General features: G+C 37.6%; 2 protein-coding genes across 4 annotated transcripts; both read right to left on the bottom strand.

The window, feature by feature from the left end:
• Positions 1-4675: 4675 nt before the first annotated feature.
• On the bottom strand, positions 4676-14281 carry ubr7 (ubiquitin protein ligase E3 component n-recognin 7). Of its 3 annotated transcripts, none has more exons than XM_051409199.1 (12): positions 13979-14281; positions 12056-12176; positions 11219-11352; positions 10678-10738; positions 10288-10383; positions 10155-10208; positions 9653-9758; positions 8117-8181; positions 7758-7922; positions 7507-7672; positions 5538-5599; positions 4676-4995 (listed from the first exon to the last, which is right to left on the bottom strand). In XM_051409199.1, exons 2-12 carry the CDS (start codon positions 12170-12172, stop codon positions 4903-4905), a joined length of 1119 nt encoding a protein of 372 aa, XP_051265159.1. In that variant the 5' UTR covers positions 12173-12176; positions 13979-14281; the 3' UTR covers positions 4676-4902. The 3 variants fall into 3 exon arrangements, with proteins under 3 accessions (XP_051265159.1, XP_051265158.1, XP_051265157.1); XM_051409198.1 differs by lacking the exon at positions 13979-14281 and adding an exon at positions 13457-13909 and having other exon boundaries at positions 12056-12234; XM_051409197.1 differs by lacking the exon at positions 13979-14281 and adding an exon at positions 13457-13906.
• Positions 14282-24920: 10639 nt separating this feature from the next.
• tmem251 (transmembrane protein 251) lies at positions 24921-25310 on the bottom strand. Its single transcript, XM_051409243.1, has one exon. The coding sequence runs from the start codon at positions 25308-25310 to the stop codon at positions 24921-24923; it is 390 nt and encodes a 129-aa protein (XP_051265203.1).
• Between the last annotated feature and the right edge of the window lie 2208 nt (positions 25311-27518).

Here is a 27518-nt window from a genome sequence, read left to right as displayed (position 1 = left end):
TACTGTATGTAGTACTGTGTGTAGTACTGTATGAAGTATTGTAGTACTGTGTGTAGTACTGTATGTAGTACTGTGTGTAGTACTGTGTGTAGTACTGTATGTAGTACTGTAAACTGTGTGTAGTACTGTGTGTAGTACTGTGTGTAGTACTGTGTGTAGTACTATGTGTAGACTGTATGTAGTACTGTGTGTAGTACTGTAGTGTGTAGTACTGTGTTTAGTACTATATGTAGTACTGTATGTAGTACTGTGTGTAGTACTGTGTGTAGTACTGTGTGTAGTACTGTGTTTAGTACTGTGTGTAGTACATTGTATAGTACTGTGTGTAGTACTGTGTGTAGTACTGTGAGTAGTAGTACTGTGTGTAGTACAGTGTGTAGTACTGTATGTAGTACTGTATGTAGTACTGTGTGTAGTAGTGTGTGTAGTACTGTGTGTAGTACTGTATGTAGTACTGTGTGTAGTACTGTAAGAAGTTCTGTGTGTAGTACTGTGTGTAGTACTTTGTGTAGTACTGTGTGTAGTACTGTGTGTAGTACTGTATGTAGTACTGTGTGTAGTACTGTGTATAGTACAGTGTGTAGTACTGTGTGTAGTACTGTAAGTAGTACTGTATGTAGTACTGTATGTAGTACTGTGTGTAGTACTGTATGTAGTACTGTGTGTAGTACTGTGTGTAGTACTGGATGTAGTACTGTGTGTAGTACTGTGAGAACTGTATATAGTACTTTGTGTAGTACTGTGTGTAGTACTGTATGTAGTACTGTGTGTAGTACTGTAAGTAGTACTGTGTGTAGTACTGTGTGTAGTACTGTGTGTAGTACTGTAAGTAGTACTGTGTGTAGTACTGTGTGTAGTACTATGTGAACTGTATGTAGTACAGTGTGTAGTACTGTGTGTAGTACTGTGTTTAGTACTGTATGTAGTACTGTGTGTAGTACTGTGTGTAGTACTGTGTGTAGTACTGTGTTTAGTACTGTGTGTAGTACTTTGTGTAGTACTGTGTGTAGTACTGTGTGTAGTACTGTAAGAAGTACTGTGTGTAGTACTGTGTGTAGTACTGTATGTAGTACTGTATGTAGTACTTTGTGTAGTACTGTGTGTAGTACTGTGTGTAGTACTGTATGTAGTACTGTGTGTAGTACTGTAAGAAGTTCTGTGTGTAGTACTGTGTGTAGTACTTTGTGTAGTACTGTGTGTAGTACTGTGTGTAGTACTGTATGTAGTACTGTGTGTAGTACTGTGTATAGTACAGTGTGTAGTACTGTGTGTAGTACTGTAAGTAGTACTGTATGTAGTACTGTATGTAGTACTGTGTGTAGTACTGTATGTAGTACTGTGTGTAGTACTGTGTGTAGTACTGGATGTAGTACTATGTGTAGTACTGTGTGAACTGTATATAGTACTTTGAGTAGTACTGTGTGTAGTACTGTGTGTAGTACTGTGTGTAGTACTGTAAGTAGTACTGTGTGTAGTACTGTGTGTAGTACTGTGTGTAGTACTGTATGTAGTACTGTGTGTAGTACTGTGTGTAGTACTGTATGTAGTACTGTATGTAGTACAGTGTGTAGTACAGTGTGTAGTACTGTGTGTAGTACTGTATGTAGTACTGTATGTAGTACTGTATGTAGTACTGTATGTAGTACTGTGTGTAGTACTGTGTGTAGTACTGTGTGTAGTACTGTATGTAGTACTGTGTGTAGTACTGTATGTAGTACTGTATGTAGTACTGTGTGTAGTACTGTGTGTAGTACAGTGTGTAGTACTGTGTGTAGTACTGTGTGAACTGTATGTAGTACTGTATGTAGTACAGTGTGTAGTACAGTGTGTAGTACTGTGTGTAGTACTGTGTGTAGTACTGTATGTAGTACTGTGTGTAGTACTGTGTGTAATACTGTGTGTAGTACTGTGTGTAGTACTGTATGTAGTACTGTATGTAGTACAGTGTGTAGTACTGTGTGTAGTACTGTGTGTAGTACTGTGTGTAGTACAGTGTGTAGTACTGTATGTAGTACTGTGTGTAGTACAGTGTGTAGTACTGTGTGTAGTACAGTGTGTAGTACAGTGTGTAGTACTGTGTAGTACAGTGTGTAGTACAGTGTGTAGTACTGTGTGTAGTACAGTGTGTAGTACAGTGTGTAGTACAGTGTGTAGTACTGTGTGTAGTACAGTGTGTAGTACAGTGTGTAGTACTGTGTGTAGTACAGTGTGTAGTACAGTGTGTAGTACAGTGTGTAGTACAGTGTGTAGTACTGTGTGTAGTACTGTGTGTAGTAGTGTGTAGTACAGTGTGTAGTACAGTGTGTAGTACAGTGTGTAGTACTGTGTGTAGTACAGTGTGTAGTACAGTGTGTAGTACTGTGTGTAGTACAGTGTGTAGTACAGTGTGTAGTACAGTGTGTAGTACAGTGTGTAGTACTGTGTGTAGTACAGTGTGTAGTACTGTGTGTAGTACTGTGTGTAGTACTGTGTGTAGTACTGTGTGTAGTACTGTGTGTAGTACAGTGTGTAGTACAGTGTGTAGTACTGTGTGTAGTACAGTGTGTAGTACAGTGTGTAGTACAGTGTGTAGTACAGTGTGTAGTACTGTGTGTAGTACTGTACAAGAGGAAACAGACTCTTGATAATTAACATAAAAAGTACATTTACTACAGTAATTACTGCTTTTAGCTACTTTAATATTTCCATTCTTCTTCTTCATTTTACGCACTGACTTTTGAATGAACTGAGTCATTATATGTGTATGTGGAAACACTGGTGAGATAATCTTATACTGTTTTATCACCTTTATTTGTAGTGTTATTGACCCTGTGAGTCTAACTGACATAAAACACATTATTATCCTGTGACCTCACAGATATGAAAGGAAAAAACGCAGTTATTAATAACTTATGTTTTCTGGTTGTTTGTTTCAGTTTAAAGGTTCCATATGTCAGATTGTAGTTAACTGTATGAATGAGTGTTTATCAGAGTGAAGTCTTATTTCTGTTTCTGTTTGTACGTCTCAAGTGTCTTATTTGACCTTTCCTCACTCTACCAGCTAATGTTAGCTTACAAATGGAGTCCGCTAACGTCTACGAACGACCGACCCCCACTACAACACAGAGTCCAACACAGAGTCCACCAGAGTCCAACACAGAGTCCAACACAGAGTCCACCACAGAGTCCACAACACAGAGTCCAACACAGAGTCCACCAGAGTCCAACACAGAGTCCAACACAGAGTCCACCACAGAGTCCAACACAGAGTCCAACACAGAGTCCATAACACAGAGTCCACAACACAGAGTCCACAACACAGAGTCCAACACAGAGTCCACCACAGAGTCCAACACAGAGTCCATAACACAGAGTCCAACACAGAGTCCAACACAGAGTCCACACACAGAGTCCAACACAGAGTCCATAACACAGAGTCCACAACACAGAGTCCACAACACAGAGTCCACAACACAGAGTCCAACACAGAGTCCAACACAGAGTCCACAACACAGAGTCCAACACAGAGTCCACCACAGAGTCCAACACAGAGTCCATAACACAGAGTCCACAACACAGAGTCCACAACACAGAGTCCATAACACAGAGTCCAACACAGAGTCCACAACACAGAGTCCACCACAGAGTCCAACACAGAGTCCATAACACAGAGTCCATAACACAGAGTCCAACACAGAGTCCACAACACAGAGTCCATAACACAGAGTCCAACACAGAGTCCACAACACAGAGTCCACCACAGAGTCCAACACAGAGTCCATAACACAGAGTCCACAACACAGAGTCCACAACACAGAGTCCATAACACAGAGTCCAACACAGAGTCCACAACACAGAGTCCAACACAGAGTCCAACACAGAGTCCACAACACAGAGTCCACAACACAGAGTCCAACACAGAGTCCATAACAACCAGAGTCCACAACACAGAGTCCACAACACAGAGTCCACAACACAGAGTCCACAACACAGTCCACAACACAGTCCACAACACAGAGTCCAACACAGAGTCCAACACAGAGTCCACAACACAGAGTCCAACACACAGTCCACAACACAGAGTCCACAACACAGAGTCCAACACAGTCCACAACACAGAGTCCACAACACAGAGTCCAACACAGTCCACAACACAGAGTCCAGCACACAGTCCACAACACAGAGTCCAACACAGAGTCCACAACACAGAGTCCAACACACAGTCCACAACACAGTCCACAACACAGAGTCCAACACACAGTCCACAACACAGAGTCCAACACACAGTCCACAACACAGAGTCCAACACAGAGTCCACAACACAGAGTCCACAACACAGAGTCCACAACACAGAGTCCAACACAGAGTCTACAACACAGAGTCCAACACAGAGTCCACAACACAGAGTCCACAACACAGAGTCCACAACACAGAGTCCAACACAGAGTCCACAACACAGAGTCCAACACAAAGTCCAACACAGAGTCCACAACACAGAGTCCAACACAAAGTCCAACACAGAGTCCAACACAGAGTCCACAACACAGAGTCCAACACAGAGTCACATAACATAATTTGTCTGATGGATAATGTCAGCTTGGTTGCTAACTATCAAGCTAATGTACCACAATACTTTCAGCCAGCTTCACCCAGACACCAGCGGCTGATCTGGTTTGAAATATTATCAGACTCCATGTTGTTAATTCAGCTTATTGAGTTTTATTAGTTTTCATTAAAAATGAAACACAGTTAATGTTAAAAACAGGAAGTCTTAGAGGTTCAAAATTAACTGCAGATAAAAACTTTAAATGTCCAGAAAATCCACAACACCAACAGGAGACAACAGGAAACAGGAAGAAGATGAAGTCAGGAGGTCAAGAAAGGTCAAAGGGAGTTTCAACATTAATTGGAGGTCAAAGGTCCTCAGGTGGAATAGAAGGGTCCGGCGTCGTCTCGCCGCCTCTTACGATTCTGCTGCTGTTCGAAGAACTGACGGATGTCATCAGGAGTCACGACCTATCAGAGAACAATCACATGACATCAGCTGGTATTGTACACATGACATAAACTCAAGTATTGATCAGTTCACACCAATAGGCTGATTGGAGATCAGTCAGAAAGCTGCAGTCAGTCAAACAGTTTCCTTTAAAGAATAAAGTCACAGAAATGTTTACTTCCTGTTAAATCATTTGTAGGCTGTCTGTAGTTTTTAGACCACGTTCAGATTTTTAAATAAACTTTGTTAATATAATCAACCAATATTCCCATCACGCACTGGGTCCTAAGGTTATCGTTGGCCACGTGTGCACGATGTCAGAGCGGGTCAGCGTCAAGCTGGACAAAGATCTACCCAGCATGCATTGCGAGGGCATATAAATCTTCCTCCACGAGCCTAACCGTTGATAGATCATCTGCAGCTGAAACAGTTCATTCAATAAACACTCAGTATCCCACAATGCAACATAAGAAGCAATATTCAATCAGTGAGTCCTCTGTACTTCTTCCTGTGGATCAAACACACGTAAAAGGTCAAAGGTCATCTTCAGTCTCAAACTCACTTTTCCTTCAGCAGCAAATCTCTGCAGGAAGTCCTTGAGTTCGCTCTTCATGTCGTTATAACCTGAAACACACAGAGAACTGCAGTAGTAGTAGTACTGTGAGTACTGGGTGTAGTACTGTATGTAGTACTATATGTAGTACTATATGTACTGTGTGTAGTACCATATGTAGTACCATATGTACTGTGTGTAGTACTATATGTACTGTGTGTAGTACTATATGTACTGTGTGTAGTACCATATGTAGTACCATATGTACTGTATGTAGTACTATATGTACTGTGTGTAGTACTATATGTACTGTGTGTAGTACCATATGTAGTACCATATGTACTGTGTGTAGTACTATATGTACTGTGTGTAGTACCATATGTAGTACCATATGTACTGTGTGTAGTACTATATGTACTGTGTGTAGTACTATACACTGTGCACAATTATTAGGCAAGTGAGTATTTTGGCCATATCATAATTTTTATGCATATTTTCCAACTTCAAGCTGTATAAACTTGAGTGCTTATTGGATTTAAGCATACCAGGTGATGTGTATTTGCGTAATGAGTGAGGGTGTGGCCTAAGGAGATCAACACTCTATATCAAGGTGTGCATAATTATTAGACAGCTTCTCTTCCTCAGGCAAAATGGGCCAAAAAAGAGATTTAACAGACTCTGAAAAGTCAAAAATTGTAGAAAGTCTTTCAGAGGGATGCAGCACTCTTGAAATTGCTAAGATATTGGGGCGTGACCACAGAACCATCAAACGTTTTGTTGCAAATAGCCAACAGGGTCGCAAGAAACGTATTGAGAAAAAAGACGCAAATCAACTGCCAAAGATTTGAGAAGAATCAAACGTGAAGCTACCAGGAACCCATTATCCTCCAGTGCTGCCATATTCCAGAACTGCAACCTACCCAGAGTGCCCAGAAGTACAAGGTGTTCAGTGCTTACAGACATGGCCAAAGTAAGGAAGGCTGAAACCCGACCACCACTGAACAAAACACACAAGTTGAAACGTCAAGACTGGGCCAAGAAATATCTGAAGACAGATTTTTCAAAGGTTTTATGGACTGATGAGATGAGAGTGACTCTTGATGGACCAGATGGATGGGCCCGTGGCTGGATCAGTAACGGACACAGAGCTCCACTTTGACTCAGACGCCAGCAAGGTGGAGGTGGGGTACTGGTATTGGCTGGTATTATTAAACATGAGCTAGTTGGACCTTTTCGGGTTGAAGATGGCCTAAAATCAACTCCCAAACCTACTGCCAGTTTTTAGAAGACACTTTCTTCAAGAAGTGGAACAGGAAAAAGTCTGCATCTTTCAAGAAGACCATGGTTTTTATGCAGGACAATGCTCCATCGCATGCATTGAAGTACTCCACTGCATGGCTAGCCAGTAAAGGCCTTAAGGATGAAAAAAAATTTAAAAAAATAATAATAATGTTTATTTGTAAATTTTGAGTTGTTTTATTATTCTCACTTTAACAGATGAAAATATGCAACTAAATGAAAAAACAAAAATTTTCCCATCTCACTTGTTTAATAATTCTGCACACTAATAGTTGCCTAATAATTCTGCACATATATATATTCTCTTAAGAAAGACAAAACCAAAATCACTTTTACTTTCTTAAACATTCAGGTTTAGGTTCATTAACATTTTGGATTGACCGAGAGCACTGTAGTTGTTCAATAATAAAATGAATCCTCAAAAATATAACTTGCCTAATAATTGTGCACACAGTGTATGTAGTACTATATGTAGTACTACATGTACTGTATGTAGTACTATATGTACTGTGTGAACTCTATGTAGTACTATATGTACTGTGTGTACTATATGTAGTACTATATGTACTGTATGTAGTACTACATGTACTGTATGTAGTACTATATGTACTGTGTGAACTATATGTAGTACTATATGTACTGTATGTACTGTATGTAGTACTATATGTAGTACTAGTACCATGGATGATCTCGAGCTGCTGCACACGGTTCAGGTTGTCCAGTGCTGACATCAGGGGGTCGTGACCTCGCTGTGTCTGCTCATTGCTCTTCCCTTTGTGCTCGTAGGCGAGGACGGTGTCAGACTCGTCCAACAGGAAGGACAGACCGGCGGCAGACAGATTTTCCTGAGGAAGCACAGATGCTCGACGTGACCACACCGTTACATCATCAGTGCTTCAGCCAATAGGAGCTCAGACAGGTGAACATTACCTGGCAGCTGCTGCAGAAACAGAGTTTGGAGCGCCACGCTGACGGCCAGAATACGGCCCCTGATTGGTCCCTTTTCTGACCAATCGCACTGAGCTCTTTCAGTTGGCAGCTTGACTCCACCTCCTCACGGCTCCTCTTACAGCTGGGCTGGATGACCTCATCATCCTGACAGATTATTGATTATTAATCAATTACATGGATTAAACTGACAGGTTGGTATTTGATTAGGTTGATTTTAATGCAGTTATTGTCACTTTGGATAAATCAATGTAACTACTGATACCTGTTGTCGTATTAAACCTGTTGTTACCATGGTAACCCCATGAAATGTGAGGAACACATCAGATCAATACTCTCACCTTTTCCTTTTTGTTTGTGTTTGAGTCTTCTGTTTCCTCCTTCACCTGTACTGCTGCACCTGGAACTGAACAGGAAGTACAATTAATTCATATCTTAAAGAGCTCATAGTACCCTATTACCCCTCTAGAACACTACGTTCTCTGAATGCTGGGCTACTTGTGGTTCCTATAGTCTCTAAAAGTAGAACAGGAGCCAGAGCCCTCAGTTACCAAGCTCCTCTCCTGTGGAACCAGCTTCCAGTTGTGGTTCGGGAGGCAGACACCCTCACCACATTCAAGAGTAGGCTTAAGACATTCCTCTTTGATAAAGCTTATAGTTAGGGCTGGATCAGGTGAGTCCTGAACCATCCCTTAGTTATGTTGCTATAGGCCTAGACTATCGGGGGATTTCCCATGGTGCACTGAGAGAGAGAGAGAGAGAGAGAGAGAGAGAGAGAGGGAGACAGAGACAGAGAGACAGACAGACAGACAGGTGCACAGCAACAACAGTATTGGCAATGGCAATCTAGCAGGACCATGGCAGGAGGCTCCACCAGGATCGATAAGAACCTGCGAGACAAGAAAGCACAAGAACTCCGGGGAAGAAGTGAAGTTAGTAACATGCATTAATGGGACATGAATGAGTTGCAGAAAGAGAGAGGAAGAGAGGAGCTCAGTGCATCATGGGAAATCCCCCGATAGTCTAGGCCTATAGCAGCATAACTAAGGGATGGTTCAGGACTCACCTGATCCAGCCCTAACTATAAGCTTTATCAAAGAGGAATGTCTTAAGTCTACTCTTGAATGTGGTGAGGGTGTCTGCCTCCAGAACCACAACTGGAAGCTGGTTCCACAGGAGAGGAGCTTGGTAACTGAAGGCTCTGGCTCCTGTTCTACTTTTAGAGACTATAGGAACCACAAGTAGCCCAGTATTCAGAGAACATAGTGTTCTAGTGGGGTAATAGGGTACTATGAGCTCTTTAAGATATGAAGGGGCCTGACCATGAAGAGCTTTATAGGTGAGGAGGAGGATTTTAAATTCAATTCTACATTTTACAGGGAGCCAATGCAGAGAAGCTAGTACAGGAGAGATGTGATCTCTTTTTCTAGTTCCTGTCAGTACTCGTGCTGCAGCGTTCTGAATTAATTGGAGCATTTTAATGGACTTATTGGGGCAACCTGATAATAAAGAGTTGCAGTAATCCAGCCTTGAAGTAACAAATGCATGGATTAGTTTTTCTGCATCTGTCTGTGATAGTATGTGTCTAATTTTTGTAAGGGTAGGGTTCAGAGGTCTCTGCCTCTTAAAAGGCACTTTTTCCTTGCCCTTGTCGCCAAGGTCTTGCTCATGGTGGTACTGTTGGGTCTCTGTAAATAATGGTATAAAGGAGTTCGGTCTAAACCTGCTCTATTTGAAAAGTGTCCAGAGATAATGTCTGTTACGAATTGACGCTTTATTGAAATTAAAAATTGAATCACACCCACAGGAAGTACATGATTCCACTGGGTTCCGATGCTGGTATCAGTGAGCAGTGTGAGGTGAACAGGAGGATGTACCTGCCAGGTGAGCGGCGTAGGTCCAGAGGAAAGGGTTTTTGTTCATACAGGATTCACAGATCATCTCTTGCAGCTCCACACAGTCTGGAACCAAACAGCCCAGGTGCTGTAAACACAAACAGCTTCAGTGTCGGCCAGCAGGGGGCGGTACAACAGCTTTATTTACCGTCTTCCTGCACCGGTACTGTTACCGGTACTGTTACCGGTACTGTTACGAACCGGGTGGCTGATCGCACTGATCTGACTAATCAGAAGGTTGGTGGTTCGATACCCGACTCCTCTGGCTCCATGTCGAAGTGTCCTTGAGCAAAATACTAAACCTTAAATTACTCCCGGATTGGTGTGTGAATGAATGAATGAATGAATGAATGAATGAAGGAATGATTGATTGATTAGTTTCTGTTCTGATGAGCCGCGGCCATCAATGAATAAATGAATGAATGAGTGAGTGAGTGAATGTAGCACGTACAGAGCATTAAGTGGTCGTGAGTGTTCGACTCACCCTGCCGTGCAGCCAGTCCTCACACACCACACACTGAATCATCTCATCCTCCACCTGGATACAGAACAGACAAAGTTAATGAAGGAACCAGCACACACCTGGTGGACAGGTGAGGGTCAGCTGAGGGTCTCACCTGGTCGTCTGGGTCTGGGTAAGGCCGGCTGCAGGTACAATAGACCCCAAAGAAATTGTGACTGTATTTGTTCAGACTGTTGACCTCGTCCTTCTCCTGAAACACACACAGAGACGGTGAGTTGTACCTGTCGCTGTGTCTCCAGCTGCTCCTCCACTCAGTTTGTTTATGGTTTGTTTGTTTTGTGACAATATGACAGAGAACAACATCAGATCGTTGACCAACAGCTCACCTGTCCTCTACCTGGGAACCAGGAAAAGAGGACTTTGTTCTGCTCCTGTTTTTAATTTTTATGTCAATGAAACTTAACATGAATCACAGCAGAGGAGATAATGGAACTCATGTGTTGTTGTTGTTGTTGTTGTTAGTTATGAGGTGTTGTGTACTCACCGGGTAGAGTTTACACTGCAGCTCTGTGAACTTCCTGTTTCCACAGTCACAGCGGAAGTTCCTGCAGAAACCACAGAAGAAGAGTGAGTCAGAAATGTTCAATATCAGCTGATCACTTCTGATGTTTAATGATCAATATGTTTGAATCAATATGTTTGATAGGCAGTGTGTGTGAATCAATATGTTTGATAGGCAGTGTTTGTGAATCAATATGTGTGATAGGCAGTGTGTGTGAATCAATATGTTTGATAGGCAGTGTGTGTGAATCAATATGTGTGATAGGCAGTGTGTGTGAATCAATATGTGTGATAGGCAGTGTGTGTGAATCAATATGTGTGATAGGCAGTGTGTGTGAATCAATATGTTTGATAGGCAGTGTGTGTGAATCAATATGTTTGATAGGCAGTGTGTGTGAATCAATATGTGTGATAGGCAGTGTGTGTGAATCAATATGTTTGATAGGCAGTGTGTGTGAATCAATATGTGTGATAGGCAGTGTGTGTGAATCAATATGTTTGATAGGCAGTGTGTGAATGTCGACCTCTTGGTGTAAAGTTCGAAGAGGTCATGACCTTCATGACATTTGTATGAACAGGCCAGACACACGCCCGCCGCCTCGCCGCCCTTCGGTGTGCACGTGTTACAGGCGTACAGAGCCTGTCGCTTCACGTAGCCCTGAAATACACACACACACACACACACACACACACACACACAGTAACACACAACAATAACAATAATAACATTAATAATAGTAATAATAACATTAATAACAATAATAATAATAATAATCACATTAATAATAATAATAACAATAATAACAACATTAATAACAATAATAACATTTATAACAATAATAATTACATTAATAACAATAATAATAACAATAATAGTAACATTAATAACATTAGTAACAATAATAACATTAATAACAATAATAACGTTAATAATAATAATAACATTTATAACAATAATAATTACATTAATAACAATAATAATAACAATAATAGTAACATTAATAACATTGTAACAATAATAACATTAATAACAATAATAATAACAATAATAACATTAATAATAATAACAATAATAACTAATAATAATAATAACATTTATAACAATAATAATTACATAATAACAATAATAAACAATAATAATAACATTAATAACATTAGTAACAATAATAACATTAATAACATTAATAACAATAATAATAACAATAATAACATTAATAATAATAATAATAATAACATTAATAATAATAACAATAATAACAATAATAACAAAAAATAATAACATTAATAATAATAACAATAATAATAACAATAATAACATTAATAATAATAATAATAATAATAATAATAATAATAATAATAACCTGAGGATATGAGCAGTGATCAGAGTCACTTCCTGCTAAAACAGCTGAAGCTTCTTCCTCCAATTCCTCATCTTCCTCCAGAACATCAACCAGAGACACAGTCTGCTCCTCCGACATCCTCCTGATCAATAAACAGATTATTGATTACTGGTTGTACTGTCTGCTCCTCCGACATCCTCCTGATCAATAAACAGATTATTGATTACTGATTGTACAGTCTGCTCCTCCGACATCCTCCTGATCAATAAACAGATTATTGATTACTGATTGTACTGTCTGCTCCTCCGACATCCTCCTGATCAATAAACAGATTATTGATTACTGATTGTACTGTCTGCTCCTCCGACATCCTCCTGATCAATAAACAGATTATTGATTACTGATTGTACTGTCTGCTCCTCCGACATCCTCCTGATCAATAAACAGATTATTGATTACTGATTGTACTGTCTGCTCCTCCGACATCCTCCTGATCAATAAACAGATTATTGATTACTGATTGTAATGTCTGCTCCTCCGACATCCTCCTGATCAATAAACAGATTATTGATTACTGATTGTACTGTCTGCTCCTCCGACATCCTCCTGATCAATAAACAGATTATTGATTACTGGTTGTACAGTCTGCTCCTCCGACATCCTCCTGATCAATAAACAGATTATTGATTACTGATTGTACTGTCTGCTCCTCCGACATCCTCCTGATCAATAAACAGATTATTGATTACTGATTGTACTGTCTGCTCCTCCGACATCCTCCTGATCAATAAACAGATTATTGATTACTGGTTGTACAGTCTGCTCCTCCGACATCCTCCTGATCAATAAACAGATTATTGATTACTGATTTTACTGTCTGCTCCTCCGACATCCTCCTGATCAATAAACAGATTATTGATTACTGATTGTACTGTCTGCTCCTCCGACATCCTCCTGATCAATAAACAGATTATTGATTACTGGTTGTACAGTCTGCTCCTCCGACATCCTCCTGATCAATAAACAGATTATTGATTACTGGTTGTACTGTCTGCTCCTCCGACATCCTCCTAATCAATAAACAGATTATTGATTACTGGTTGTACAGTCTGCTCCTCCGACATCCTCCTAAACAAACAAATTAATGTTTACGGTTTGTCTGATCAGTAAACAATAATCAATAAGTCTCAGTCTGAACAAACTGCCATCTGAAGTGTGATTCTATTGATTATTGATTGTACAGCCGTTATTGACTGTAGCAAACGTGATCACAACACAAACAGCGCCACCTTCATTCTGCGTGTATCGATCAGTGTGATAAGAAAACAATCAATATATCGTCCGTTTTAAACCAGACGTCAGTTAGCATCGTGCTAATGCTCGTGCTAATGCTAACTGCTAGCTCGGTGAATAAAAGCTTACCGAGTCGAACCGGAACCGAACCGGAACCGAACCGGGACCTTCACAGCGTACGCTCCGCGTGTAACCAGCCAATAACCGGGTCAATAACGACCAATAATCCGCTTCTTCTGATCAGCTGATCAGATCTTTGTTATCAAACCGCGAGCTGCCGATAACCCTAACTACAACTTCCGGTTTATTTCCGCAGATCGTATTTGGCGGCATACCGGGGTCAGAGGTCACCGAGTTTAAAACCAGAAATCAAACTAATAAAGAGATTTAATTCCAATAATAACGTTTATTCCGGTTATTAAAGATTATTGATCCTTCTCATCACTAATGATGGTGCCTTCAGGGACCGTCAGTGATCTTTTAGTTCATGTTTGCATAAAAAAACCGGAAAACTTAGTCATTGAATTTCCCTCGGGATAAATAAAGTATCTATCTATCTATCTATCTATCTATCTATCTATCTATCTATCTATCTATCTATCGTGAGCTTTGTGATTAAAGGCGGACTAAAGAGAAATATATCTAGAATACTTTATTTCTGCATTAGTTCATTCCTCAGTAGCGTAATTTCCGGAGGGTTCCTGAAGGCAGCAGACCGTGCATCCTGACGTCAGGCTGCAGTGAAGATGGCGGCTGTCTCTGCAGAGCTGAAGTTCAGAGACGGGATGAGAGAGACAGTCAGCGTTCAAGTACAAAGTAATCTGAGTTCTCTGATCAACGGAGTTCACGAGCTGAACCAGAACGTATCACGACTTCTGAGCGCGCTGGTGGAGCGGGAAAAAGCCCGCGGAGACTGCGCAGACGGTGAGCTAACTGAAGCTAACTGTTAGCTGTTCTGTGAGACAACAACAGGTTTTATGATTCACCTGTTTCACCTGCTGCAGGTGAGGAGGAGGAGGAGGAGGAGGAGGAGGAGGAGGAGGAGGAGGAGCCAGAGGATCCTCAAAAGTCTAAACCTGAACCTCCAGCTAAAAGATCCAAAACCTGAGACACCTGAGGACTCTGAGACGTGATGACGTCACTGTTTTACCTGTTTGAAGTGAAGAATGACGTCAGGTGATCAGTCACATGATTGATTTGCCTTGATGAAAGCTGCTTTAGGTGTGTGTGTGTGTGTGTGTGTGTGTGTGTGTGTGTGAGAGAGAGAGAGAGAGTGTGTGTGTGTGTGTGTGTGTGAGAGAGAGAGAGACTCGGTTAAAGAGTAAAAAATAAAGTGTCTGTCATAAGTCTGCCTCTTCTAATCGATCAGTTAAAGTATCAATTAGTTTGATAAAAAGTGATGATAAATATATATAATTTAGTTATCAAAACATTTCTGATGGGCGAAAACATGTTATTGCAATAATATGGAAATAACACTAATAATACTACAATAATACTGAAATAATACTGAAATAATACTGAAATAATACTAATAATACTACAATAATACTGAAATAATACTGAAATAATACTAATAATACTACAATAATACTGAAATAATACTAATAATACTGAAATAATACTGATAATACTACAATAATACTGATACTACAATAATACTGAAATAACACTAATAATACTACAATAATACTGAAATAATACTAATAATACTGAAATAATACTAATAATACTACAATAATACTGAAACTACAATTATACTGAAATAATACTAATAATACTACAATAATACTGATACTACAATAATACTGAAATAATACTAATAATACTACAATAATAGTGAAATAATACTAATAATACTACAATACTAATAATACTGAAATAATACTAATAATACTACAATAATACTAATAATACTGAAATAACACTAATAATACTACAATAATACTGAAATAATACTAATAATACTGAAATAATACTAATAATACTACAATAATACTGATACTACAATAATACTGAAATAATACTAATAATACTACAATAATACTGATACTACAATAATACTGAAATAACACTAATAATACTACAATAATACTGAAATAATACTAATAATACTACAATAATACTGAAACTACAATAATACTGAAATAATACTAATAATACTACAATAATACTGATACTACAATAATACTGAAATAATACTAATAATACTACAATAATAGTGAAATAATACTAATAATACTACAATAATACTAATAATACTGAAATAATACTAATAATACTAAAATAATACTAATAATACTGAAATAATACTAATAATACTACAATAATAGTGAAATAATACTAATAATACTGAAATAATACTAATAATACTACAATAATACTGATACTACAATAATACTGAAATAATACTAATAATACTACACTAATACTGATACTACAATAATACTGAAATAACACTAATAATACTACAATAATACTGAAATAATACTAATAATACTGAAATAATACTAATAATACTACAATAATACTGAAACTACAATAATACTGAAATAATACTAATAATACTACAATAATACTGATACTACAATAATACTGAAATAATACTAATAATACTACAATAATAGTGAAATAATACTAATAATACTACAATAATACTAATAATACTGAAATAATACTAATAATACTAAAATAATACTAATAATACTGAAATAATACTAATAATACTACAATAATAGTGAAATAATACTAATAATACTACAATAATACTAATAATACTGAAATAATACTAATAATACTAAAATAATACTAATAATACTGAAATAATACTAATAATACTACAATAATACTAATAATACTGAAATAATACTAATAATACTAAAATAATACTGATAATACTGAAATAATACTAATAATACTACAATAATAGTGAAATAATACTGAAATAATACCAATAATACTACAATAATAGTGAAACTGAGTTCACACCGGGGTGCCGGCCAGAACACCAACTTAAGGCTAATTAATGCTCAGAGGTCCACAATGAAGAAGCAGGTGATGGATAGTGCAGGTGGTTTAATATCCTCTTGCTGGCAATGAGGTCATGTGGTTCTTTTTCCATCCACGCACAGACCACTTGCCGTGGCGTTAATTGTTAATTGAACCGTGAATCCCTCACTCTGCCGTCTCACCGGAGCACACACCTCTCTGACCAAGTACCGTCAGTTACGCTATATAACCAGCAGGGGGGGCGCTCTTATATGAGCTGACCAACACTACATCTATGAAATCACACACTAAACATAATATGTCCCAACTTTGGGGCCTTTTCTACACGGGCAGTCCCCCTCCTTTCTTCATGCCGGTCGCGGTGGTGTCCCTGTCGGCTCGAACCGTCTGGAAGCCGGGAATGGTGACGATGGAGTCCGGTATCTGCTCGTGTAGCCACGTTTGTAGGGTTTAAAGCTCCTCTTCTTCATCCTCCGTTTAACCCCCGCTCTGCAGCCTCGCCGTCTCCTCCTCAGCTCCTCCGGTATGGAGGGTCTCTCTCCAGTCAGGATGCTCGGGGGCCGCAGGGCGATCATCTGGTCGCGGGTGTAAACAATGCGACTCGCCGTCGCCATGGAGACCTGTGCAAACAAAAAATAAAAAGTGCTCAAAAACGCCAAAAAACTGAGGAAACCGGAGCAGCTGAGGTGCATGGCTGTTCCTGGTCCGATGATTCAGCTGCAGGTGGTCCTAAATATTTTATTAGTGAATCTAAAATGATATAACATACAGGTATATTATCAACAATAACAATAACACTAATAATACTACAATAATACTAATAATATTACAATAATACTGATAATACTACAATAATACTAATAATATTACAATAATACTAATAATTTCTGGATTTCTAATGGACGTGCTACGGTAAGCGTACTGACTCACTTCCGGTTCACTTCCATTAGTTTTACTCGTTACAGCGGTTATTTTCCCGCTTAATATTTAAACGTAGACTAGTTCTACCTCAACACTCAGAGTTACTCCTTCTTTTAGCGACTTTTCACTACTTTAAAAGTTTTTCATGCAGGTTAGTTTCATTAGCATTAGCAGTTAGCTATGGCTTCTCCCTCTCCCTCTCCTCTGTCCTGCTCAGTGTGTCAGATGTTCAGTTATTCCTCTGCCTCCTTTAATGATAATGGTACTTGCATTAAATGTAGTTTATTTACTGCGCTGGAGGCAAGGCTTAGTGAGTTAGAGGAACGGCACCGCACCACTGAGATATCTTTAGCCGCTATAGTTAGCCAGCCCCCAGGAGCCGGTGCGGTCCGACCGAAGGTAGCTTCTGTTAGATCTGCAGATCCCCCAGTAGTTCCCCCGGTAGTTCCTCCGGTAGTTCCCCCGGTAGTTCCTCCGGTAGTTCCCGAGCAGCCGGGAAGACAGGGAGGCTGGGTGACTGAGCGAAGGAAGACTAGAACGGCGAAGCCCACAGTTCACCACCAACCCATTCACGTTTCTAATACATTTTCCCCACTCAGCGACACACCCGCTGAGGAACCAACTCTGGTTATTGGCAGCTCCATAGTCAGAAACGTGAAGTTAGTGAAGCCAGCGGCCATAGTTAAATGTATCTCTGGGGCCAGAGCGGGCGACATTGAATCAAATTTAAAACTGCTGGCTAAAGGTAAACGTAAATACAGTAAGATTGTTATCCACGTCGGCGGTAATGACACCCGTTTACGCCAATCGGAGGTCACTAAGATTAATGTGGAGTCGGTGTGTAATTATGCTAAGACAATGTCGGACACCGTAGTTTTCTCTGGACCCCTGCCCAATGTGACCAGTGATGACATGTATAGCCGCATGTTGTCATTCCACCACTGGTTGTCGAGGTGGTGTCCAGCAAACGATGTGGGCTTCATTGATAACTGGAAGCCTTTTTGGGGAAAACCTGGTCTGATTAGGAGAGACGGCATCCATCCCACTTTGGATGGAGCGGCTCTCTTATCTAGAAATATGGCGACGTTTATCTCTAAAACCTGACAGTCCAGAGTTAGGACCAGGAAGCAGAGCTGCTGTCTTACACACTTCTCTGCGCTTTCTTTAGAACAGTCACCCACCCAAAACCCCATAGAGACTGTGTCTGTCCCCCCGACCACCTAAACTATTTAAAGAAATAAAAACAAGAGGAGTTCAACATAAAAATCTAATAAAAATTAAAACCAACTCCTCAGTAGCACAAAATAAGAGAATGAAATGTGGGCTGTTGAATATCAGGTCTCTGTCCTCTAAAGCTGTTTTAGTGAATGAATTAATATCAGATTATGATATTGATTTACTTTGTCTTACTGAGACCTGGTTGTCCCACGAGGAGTATGTTAGTCTAAATGAATCCACCCCCCCCAGTCATATTAATACTCACATTCCTCGAGGTACTGGCCGAGGAGGTGGAGTGGCAGCCATATATGATTCAAGCGTTTTAATGGACCCTAAACCTAAACTAAATTATAATTCATTTGAAAGCCTTGTTCTTAGTCTTTCTCACCCGACCTGGAAAACACTGCAGCCAGTTCTATTTGTTATAGTGTACCGCGCTCCTGGACCGTACTCTGATTTTATATCTGAATTTTCAGAGTTTCTATCAAGTTTAGTCCTTAAATCAGATAAAGTAATTATTGTAGGTGATTTTAATATTCATGTGGATGTTGATAATGACAGCCTTAGTAATGCATTTATATCATTAATAGACTCAATTGGCTTCTGTCAGAGTGTAAATAAACCAACTCATTGTTTTAATCACACTCTTGACCTTGTTCTATCATATGGCATTGATATTGAACATTTAATAGTCTTCCCACATAATCCTTTCCTATCTGACCATTATTTAGTAACTTTTGAATTCATACTATTAGATTATAAGCCATTAGGCAAAACTTCCTACAGCAGATGTCTATCTGACAGTGCTGTAGCTAAATTTAAGGAGGAGATTCCTTCAGTGTTTAATTCAATGCCATGTCTGAATTTAACAGAGTCCTATAATGACTTTAGTCCCTCTGAAATTGATAATCTTGTCGATAGTGCTACAGGCTCACTACGATCAACATTAGACTCTATCGCTCCTATAAAAAGGAAATTATTAAAACATAGGAGACTAGCACCTTGGTATAACCACCAAACCCGCCAGTTAAAACAAATAGCTAGAAAATCTGAAAGGAAATGGCGCTCTTCCAAATTATCAGAATATCGCTCAAATTGGCAAGATGATCTTAAGATTTATAGAAAGGCCCTCCGTAATGCCAGAGGAGCCTATTACTCAGCACTAATTGAAGAAAATAAGAACAACCCTAGGTTCCTCTTCAGCACTGTAGCCAGGCTGACAGAGAGTCACAGCTCTATCGAGCCACATATCCCCATAAACTTAAGTAGCAATGACTTCATGAGCTTCTTCTATAATAAAATTATTACTATTAGAGAAAAATTAATCACCAACTGCCATCAACAGTTATCAGTGGCTCTCCAAGTTCAGGGACTTCTGTCAATGTAAACTTAGATGTATATTTAGACTGTTTTTCTGCTATCGATCTTCATCAGTTAACTTCAATCATTTCTTCATCGAAGCCATCAACCTGTCTATTAGACCCGATCCCAACTAGGCTGCTTAAAGAAGTTGTTCCCTTAATTGGCACTTCTTTACTGGATATGATTAATCTTTCTTTATTATCAGGATATGTACCACAGTCCTTTAAAGTAGCTGTAATTAAACCCATTCTTAAAAAGTCCACTCTTGACCCAGGGGTTTTAGCCAACTATAGACCGATTTCTAACCTCCCCTTCCTCTCTAAGATTCTGGAGAAAGTAGTCGCTAAAGAGTTGTGTGACTTTCTACATAACAATAGTTTATTTGAGGATTTTCAGTCAGGATTTAGAGTTCATCATAGCACAGAGACAGCTCTGGTTAAAGTTAATAATGACCTTCTGACTGCTTCTGACAATGGACTTGTCTCTGTACTTGTATTATTAGATCTTAGTGCTGCATTTGACACCATTGACCATGATATTCTTTTACAGAGACTTGAGCATCAAATTGGCATTAAAGGAACTGCCCTAACCTGGTTTAAGTCATACTTATCAGATTGTTCTCAGTTTGTACATGTTAACGATGAATCCTCCATAAATACTAAAGTTAGTCATGGAGTTCCACAAGGTTCTGTACTTGGACCAATACTATTTACTTTATATATGCTCCCTTTAGGCAACATTATTAGGAATCACTCCATTAACTTTCACTGTTATGCAGATGATACGCAGTTATATCTATCAATCAAACCCAATGAAATTAATCAATTATCTAAATTACAAACATGTCTTAAGGACATAAAATCCTGGATGACCTGCAATTTTCTGATGTTAAACTCAGAAAAAAACGAAATTCTTGTTCTTGGCCCCAAAAACCTTAGAGACTCATTGTCTAAAGATATAGTCACTCTAGATGGCATTAACTTGGCCTCTAGCACCACTGTCAGGAATCTTGGAGTTATCTTTGATCAGGATTTGTCATTTAACTCCCACATAAAGCAGACCTCTAGGACTGCCTTCTTTCATTTACGTAATATTAGAAAAATTAGACACATACTATCACAGACAGATGCAGAAAAACTAATCCATGCATTTGTTACTTCAAGGCTGGATTACTGCAACTCTTTATTATCAGGTTGCCCCAATAAGTCCATTAAAACGCTCCAATTAATTCAGAACGCTGCAGCACGAGTACTGACAGGAACTAGAAAAAGAGATCACATCTCTCCTGTACTAGCTACTCTGCATTGGCTCCCTATAAAATGTAGAATTGAATTTAAAATCCTCCTCCTCACCTATAAAGCTCTTCATGGTCAGGCCCCTTCATATCTTAAAGAGCTCATAGTACCCTATTACCCCACTGGAACACTACGTTCTCTGAATGCTGGGCTACTTGTGGTTCCTATAGTCTCTAAAAGTAGAACAGGAGCCAGAGCCTTCAGTTACCAAGCTCCTCTCCTGTGGAACCAGCTTCCAGTTGTGGTTCGGGAGGCAGACACCCTCACCACATTCAAGAGTAGGCTTAAGACATTCCTCTTTGATAAAGCTTATAGTTAGGGCTGGATCAGGTGAGTCCTGAACCATCCCTTAGTTATGCTGCTATAGGCCTAGACTATCGGGGGATTTCCCATGGTGCACTGAGCTCCTCCCTTCCTCTCTCTTTCTGCACTCATTCATGTTCCATTAATGCATGTTACTAACTTCACTTCTTCCCCGGAGTTCTTGTGCTTTCTCGTCTCGCAGGTTCTTATCGATCGGTAGTACTGTATGTAGGACTTTATGTAGTACTTTGTGTAGTACTTTGTGTAGTACTGTGTGTAGTACTGTGTGTAGGTGGTAGTAGTATGTAGTACTGTGTGTAGTACTGTAAGAAGTACTGTGTGTAGTACTGTGTGTAGTACTGTATGTAGTACTGTGTGTAGTACTGTGTGTAGTACTGTGTGTAGTACTGTGTGTGAACTGTGTGTAGTACTGTGTGTAGTACTGTGTGTAGTACTGTGTGTAGTACTGGATGTAGTACTGTGTGTAGTACTGTATGTAGTACTGTGTGTAGTACTGTGTGTAGTACTGTGTGTAGTACTGGATGTAGTACTGTGTGTAGTACTGTCTGTAGTACTGTATGTAGTACTGTGTGTAGTACTGTGTGTAGTACTGTATGTAGTACTTTGTGTAGTACTGTGTGTAGTACTGTATGTCTGTTGTTGCTGTGCACCTGTCTGTCTGTCTGTCTGTCTGTCGCTCTCTCTCTCTCTCTCTCTCTCTCTCTCTCTCTCTCTCTCACCCCAACTGGTCGAGACAGACGACCACCCACCTAGAGCCGGAGGATCTGTCCTAGGTTTCTGCCTTTTAACAGGCAGTTTTTCCTTGCCCTTGTCGCCAAGTGCTTGCTCATGGTGGTACTGTTGGGTCTCTGTAATTAATGTTAAAGAGTTCGGTCTAGACCTGCTCTATTTGAAAAGTGTCCTGAGATAACTTCTGTTATGAATTGGCGCTATACAAATAAAATTGAATTGAATTGAATTGAATTAATAATACTACAATAATACTGATACTACAATAATACTGAAATAACACTAATAATACTACAATAACACTAATAATACTACAATAATACTGATACTACAATAATACTGAAATAACACTAATAATACTACAATAACACTAATAATACTACAATAACACTAATAATACTACAATAACACTAATAATACTACAATAATACTGATAATACTACAATAATACTAATCATACTACAATAACACTAATAATACTACAATAATACTGATAATACTACAATAATACTAATGATATTACAATAATACTGATACTACAATAATACTGATATTACAATAATACTGATAATATTACAATAATACTGAAATAACACTAATAATACTACAATAACACTAATACTACAATAATACTGATACTACAATAATACTGAAATAACACTAATAATACTACAATAATACTGATACTACAATAATACTGAAATAACACTAATAAACCTACAATAACACTAATAAACCTACAATAACACTAATAATACTACAATAACACTAATAATACTACAATAATACTGATATTACAATAATACTGATACTACAATAATACTGAAATAAGACTAATAATACTACAATAACACTAATAATACTACAATAATACTGAAATAACACTAATAATACTGAAATAACACTAATAATACTACAATAACACTAATAATACTACAATAACACTAATAATACTACAATAATACTGATACTACAATAATACTGATAATACTACAATAATACTAATAATATTACAATAATACTGATACTACAATAATACTGAAATAACACTAATAATACTACCATTACACTAATAATACTACAATAACACTAATAATACTACAATAATACTGATAATACTACAATAATACTAATAATATTACAATAATACTGATACTACAATAATACTGAAATAAGACTAATAATACTACAATAACACTAATAATACTACAATAATACTGATACTACAATAATACTGAAATAACACTAATAATACTACAATAATACTGATAATACTACAATAATACTGATACTACAATAATACTGAAATAACACTAATAATACTACAATAACACTAATAATACTACAATAATACTGATACTACAATAATACTGAAATAACACTAATAATACTACAATAATACTGATAATACTACAATAATACTACAATAACACTAATAATACTACAATAACACTAATAATACTACAATAATACCGATACTACAATAATACTGAAATAACACTAATAATACTACAATAATACTGATACTACAATAATACTGAAATAACACTAATAATACTACAATAACACTAATAATACTGATAATACTACAGTAACACTAATAATACTACAATAATACTGATAATACTACAATAACACTAATAATACTACAATAATACTAATAATACTACAATAACACTAATAATACTACAATAATACTAATAATATTACAATAATACTGAAATAACACTAATAATACTACAATACTAATAATATTACAATAATACTGAAATAACACTAATAATACTAATAATATTACAATAATACTGAAATAACACTAATAATACTACAATAACACTAATTATACTACAATAATACTGATACTACAATAATACTGAAATAACACTAATAATACTTCAATAACACTTATAATACTACAATAACACTAATACTACAATAATACTGAAATAACACTAATAATACTACAATAACACTAATAATACTACAATAATACTGATAATACTACAATAATACTGAAATAACACTAATAATACTACAATAATACTGAAATAACACTAATAATACTACAATAACACTAATAATACTACAATAATACTGATAATACTACAATAATACTGAAACACTAATAATACTACAATAACACTAATAATACTACAATAATACTGAAATAACACTAATAATACTACAATAACACCACACTAATATTGTAATAATACTACAGTATTTTAGCAGCAGTTCTCTTTGATACCTTCTTTCCTTGTTGTTAATATTTATATATCTCCTCTTCCTCCTTCAGTCTCCCTCCTTTAAATTACATTTTTACGTTTTTACAACAAAATAAAATCAATTTCTTTGTCTTTGTTTAATTTTCATTTTATTGATGGTGTAATGAAGTTGTCATGGTAACCAGCGTGTGTCATGTGAAACATCTTATTATATGCAGCAAAGTGTTTTGATTGGCTGGCAGCTGTCAGGTCAGTAGTTTACCTTCCTGTCTTAATACTGAACTGCAGGTAACCATAGCAACAGTAGTGATGCTTCACAGACACACAGCAGAGGAACACTGTCCGGCCAATCACAGCACAGGATTCTCTGTGACAGACAACCGACGAGTCCTGACAGGCGACGCTCAGGGCAGTGTTTGTTAAACTGTCTAAAGGCACACAGGAAGTGACATCACAAACAGCAACACAAACAGTTTCACAGCCTCATCCTCTCGCCATGGCCCCGCCCTACTATGTGTCAATGAGCGGCGGGCCTCTCTGATTGGCTGGTTTGTGGGTGGCTTGGCGGCGGCTGCAGAGCAGGGCGAGGCAGACGGGAAGGACGCAGTAACCAACTGCGCGAGGGTCCGCTCGCGTACAGGAGAACAGGAAGAGGAAGAGCTGCAGGTACGGCAGCAGGAAGACTGACACCCACATCCAGACTGGAAGTGGCGGCAGACGAGCACTGATGCTCTGAGACCAGCTGATGGCAAGGGGCGGAGCCGAGGGGTTGGCCCTGCTTCTCTGCACATGCTCCAAACTGAAGCTGTGAACCTCAAAGACATAGTATGCCACCACGACGCTGAGCAACAGGTAGAGAGCCACGCCCACCCATCCCATCCTCTGACGGAAGTTCATCATCCTCCATACTGAAAGAAACAATCAATAATCAATCAGTATATAAGATCTATACTGACAGTAATAAATCAATACATTCCCTATATATGATCTATACAGACAGTAATAAATCAATAATCAATACATTCCCTATATATAATCTATACTGACAGTAATAAATCAATACATTCCCTATATATAATCTATACTGACAGTGATAAATCAATAATCTATACTGACAGTAATAAATCAATAATCAATACATTCCCTATATATAATCTATACTGACAGTAATAAATCAATAATCAATACATTCCCTATATATAATCTATACTGACAGTAATTAATCAATACATTCCCTATATATAATCTATACTGACAGTAATAAATCAATACATTCCCTATATATAATCTATACTGACAGTGATAAATCAATAATCTATACTGACAGTAATAAATCAATAATCAATACATTCCCTATATATAATCTATACTGACAGTAATAAATCAATAATCAGTACATTCCCTATATATGATCTATACTGACAGTAATAAATCAATAATCAATACATTCCCTATATATAATCTATACTGACAGTAATAAATCAAGAATAAATATATTCCCTATATACAATCTATACTGACAGTAATAAATCAAGTGATCAATACATTTCCTATATATAATCTATACTGACAGTAATAAATCAATAATCAATACATTCCCTATATATAATCTGTACTGACAGTAATAAATTAAGTGATCAATACATTCCCTATATAAAGCCAATTCTATCAAGGCAGCACTTTGAGACGGTAATCCACGCCTTTGTTACCACTCGGCTGGATTACTGTAATGCACTATATGTGGGGGTTAGTGGGTCCTCCATCGCCCGTCTTCAGATGGTACAGAATGCTGCTGCACGTCTTTTAACTGGCACATGTAAACATGAGCACATTTCCCCCATTTTAGCCTCACTCCACTGGCTGCCAATTCAATTTAGGATCCATTTTAAAATTCTTTTATTTGCTTTTAAATCCCTAAATGGTCTTGCCCCGCCCTACCTATCTGAGCTTCTACACCCCTATATACCCGTCCGCCCCCTCAGGTCAGATGATCAGCTGCTCCTGAGTGTGCCTAAAACTAAGCGGAAGCTCAGAGGGGACCGTGCCTTTGCTGTGTCTGCTCCTAAATTATGGAATGATCTGCCTCTGCACGTTAAACAGGCCTCTTCTCTGTCTGTTTTTAAAACCGGTCTTAAAACCCATCTCTTCTCTGTGGCCTTTGACACCTAGTAAGATGTCGACTTTATTTACTTGATTTATTTTTTGTATTTGTTATTTTTACTTTTTGATTGCTTGTTATTGCATGGTTATTATTTTTATTTATGTCTTTTCATTTTATTGTTGTATTATATGTTATTTTGCGCCTCATGTGAGCTGTTATGTCTTTTATTTATGATGTCTTATTTATTCTCCTGTACAGCACTTTGGTCAACTTTGGTTGTTTTAAAGTGCTTAACAAATAAAGTTGGATTGGATTGGATATATATGATCTATATTGACAGTAATAAATCAATAATCAATACATTCCCTATATATAATCTATACTGACAGTAATAAATCAATAATCAATACATTCCCTATATATAATCTATACTGACAGTAATAAATCAATAATCAATACATTCCCTATATATAATCTATACTGACAGTAATAAATCAATAATCAATACATTCCCTATATATAATCTATACTGACAGTAATAAATCAAGAATCAATACATTCCCTATATATGATCTATACTGACAGTAATAAATCAATAATAAATATATTCCCTATATACAATCTATACTGACAGTAATAAATCAATAATCAATACATTCCCTATATATAATCTATACTGACAGTAATAAATCAATAATCAATACATTCACTATATATAATCTATACTGACAGTAATAAATCAATACATTCCCTATATATAATCTATACTGACAGTAATAAATCAAGTGATCAATACATTCCCTATATATAATCTATACTGACAGTAATAAATCAAGTGATCAATACATTCACTATATATAATCTATACTGACAGTAATAAATCAATAATCAATCACCTATATATAATCTATACTGACAGTAATAAATCAAGTGATCAATACATTCCCTATATATAATCTATACTGACAGTAATAAATCAAGTGATCAATACATTCCCTATATATAAT

The sequence above is a fragment of the Dicentrarchus labrax genome, unplaced genomic scaffold (genome assembly GCF_905237075.1).
Source record: "Dicentrarchus labrax unplaced genomic scaffold, dlabrax2021, whole genome shotgun sequence".
Classification (NCBI taxonomy): Eukaryota; Metazoa; Chordata; class Actinopteri; family Moronidae; genus Dicentrarchus; species Dicentrarchus labrax.
The sequence above is the reverse complement of the archived record's forward strand: the minus strand, read 5'-3'. Positions and strand labels throughout refer to the sequence as shown.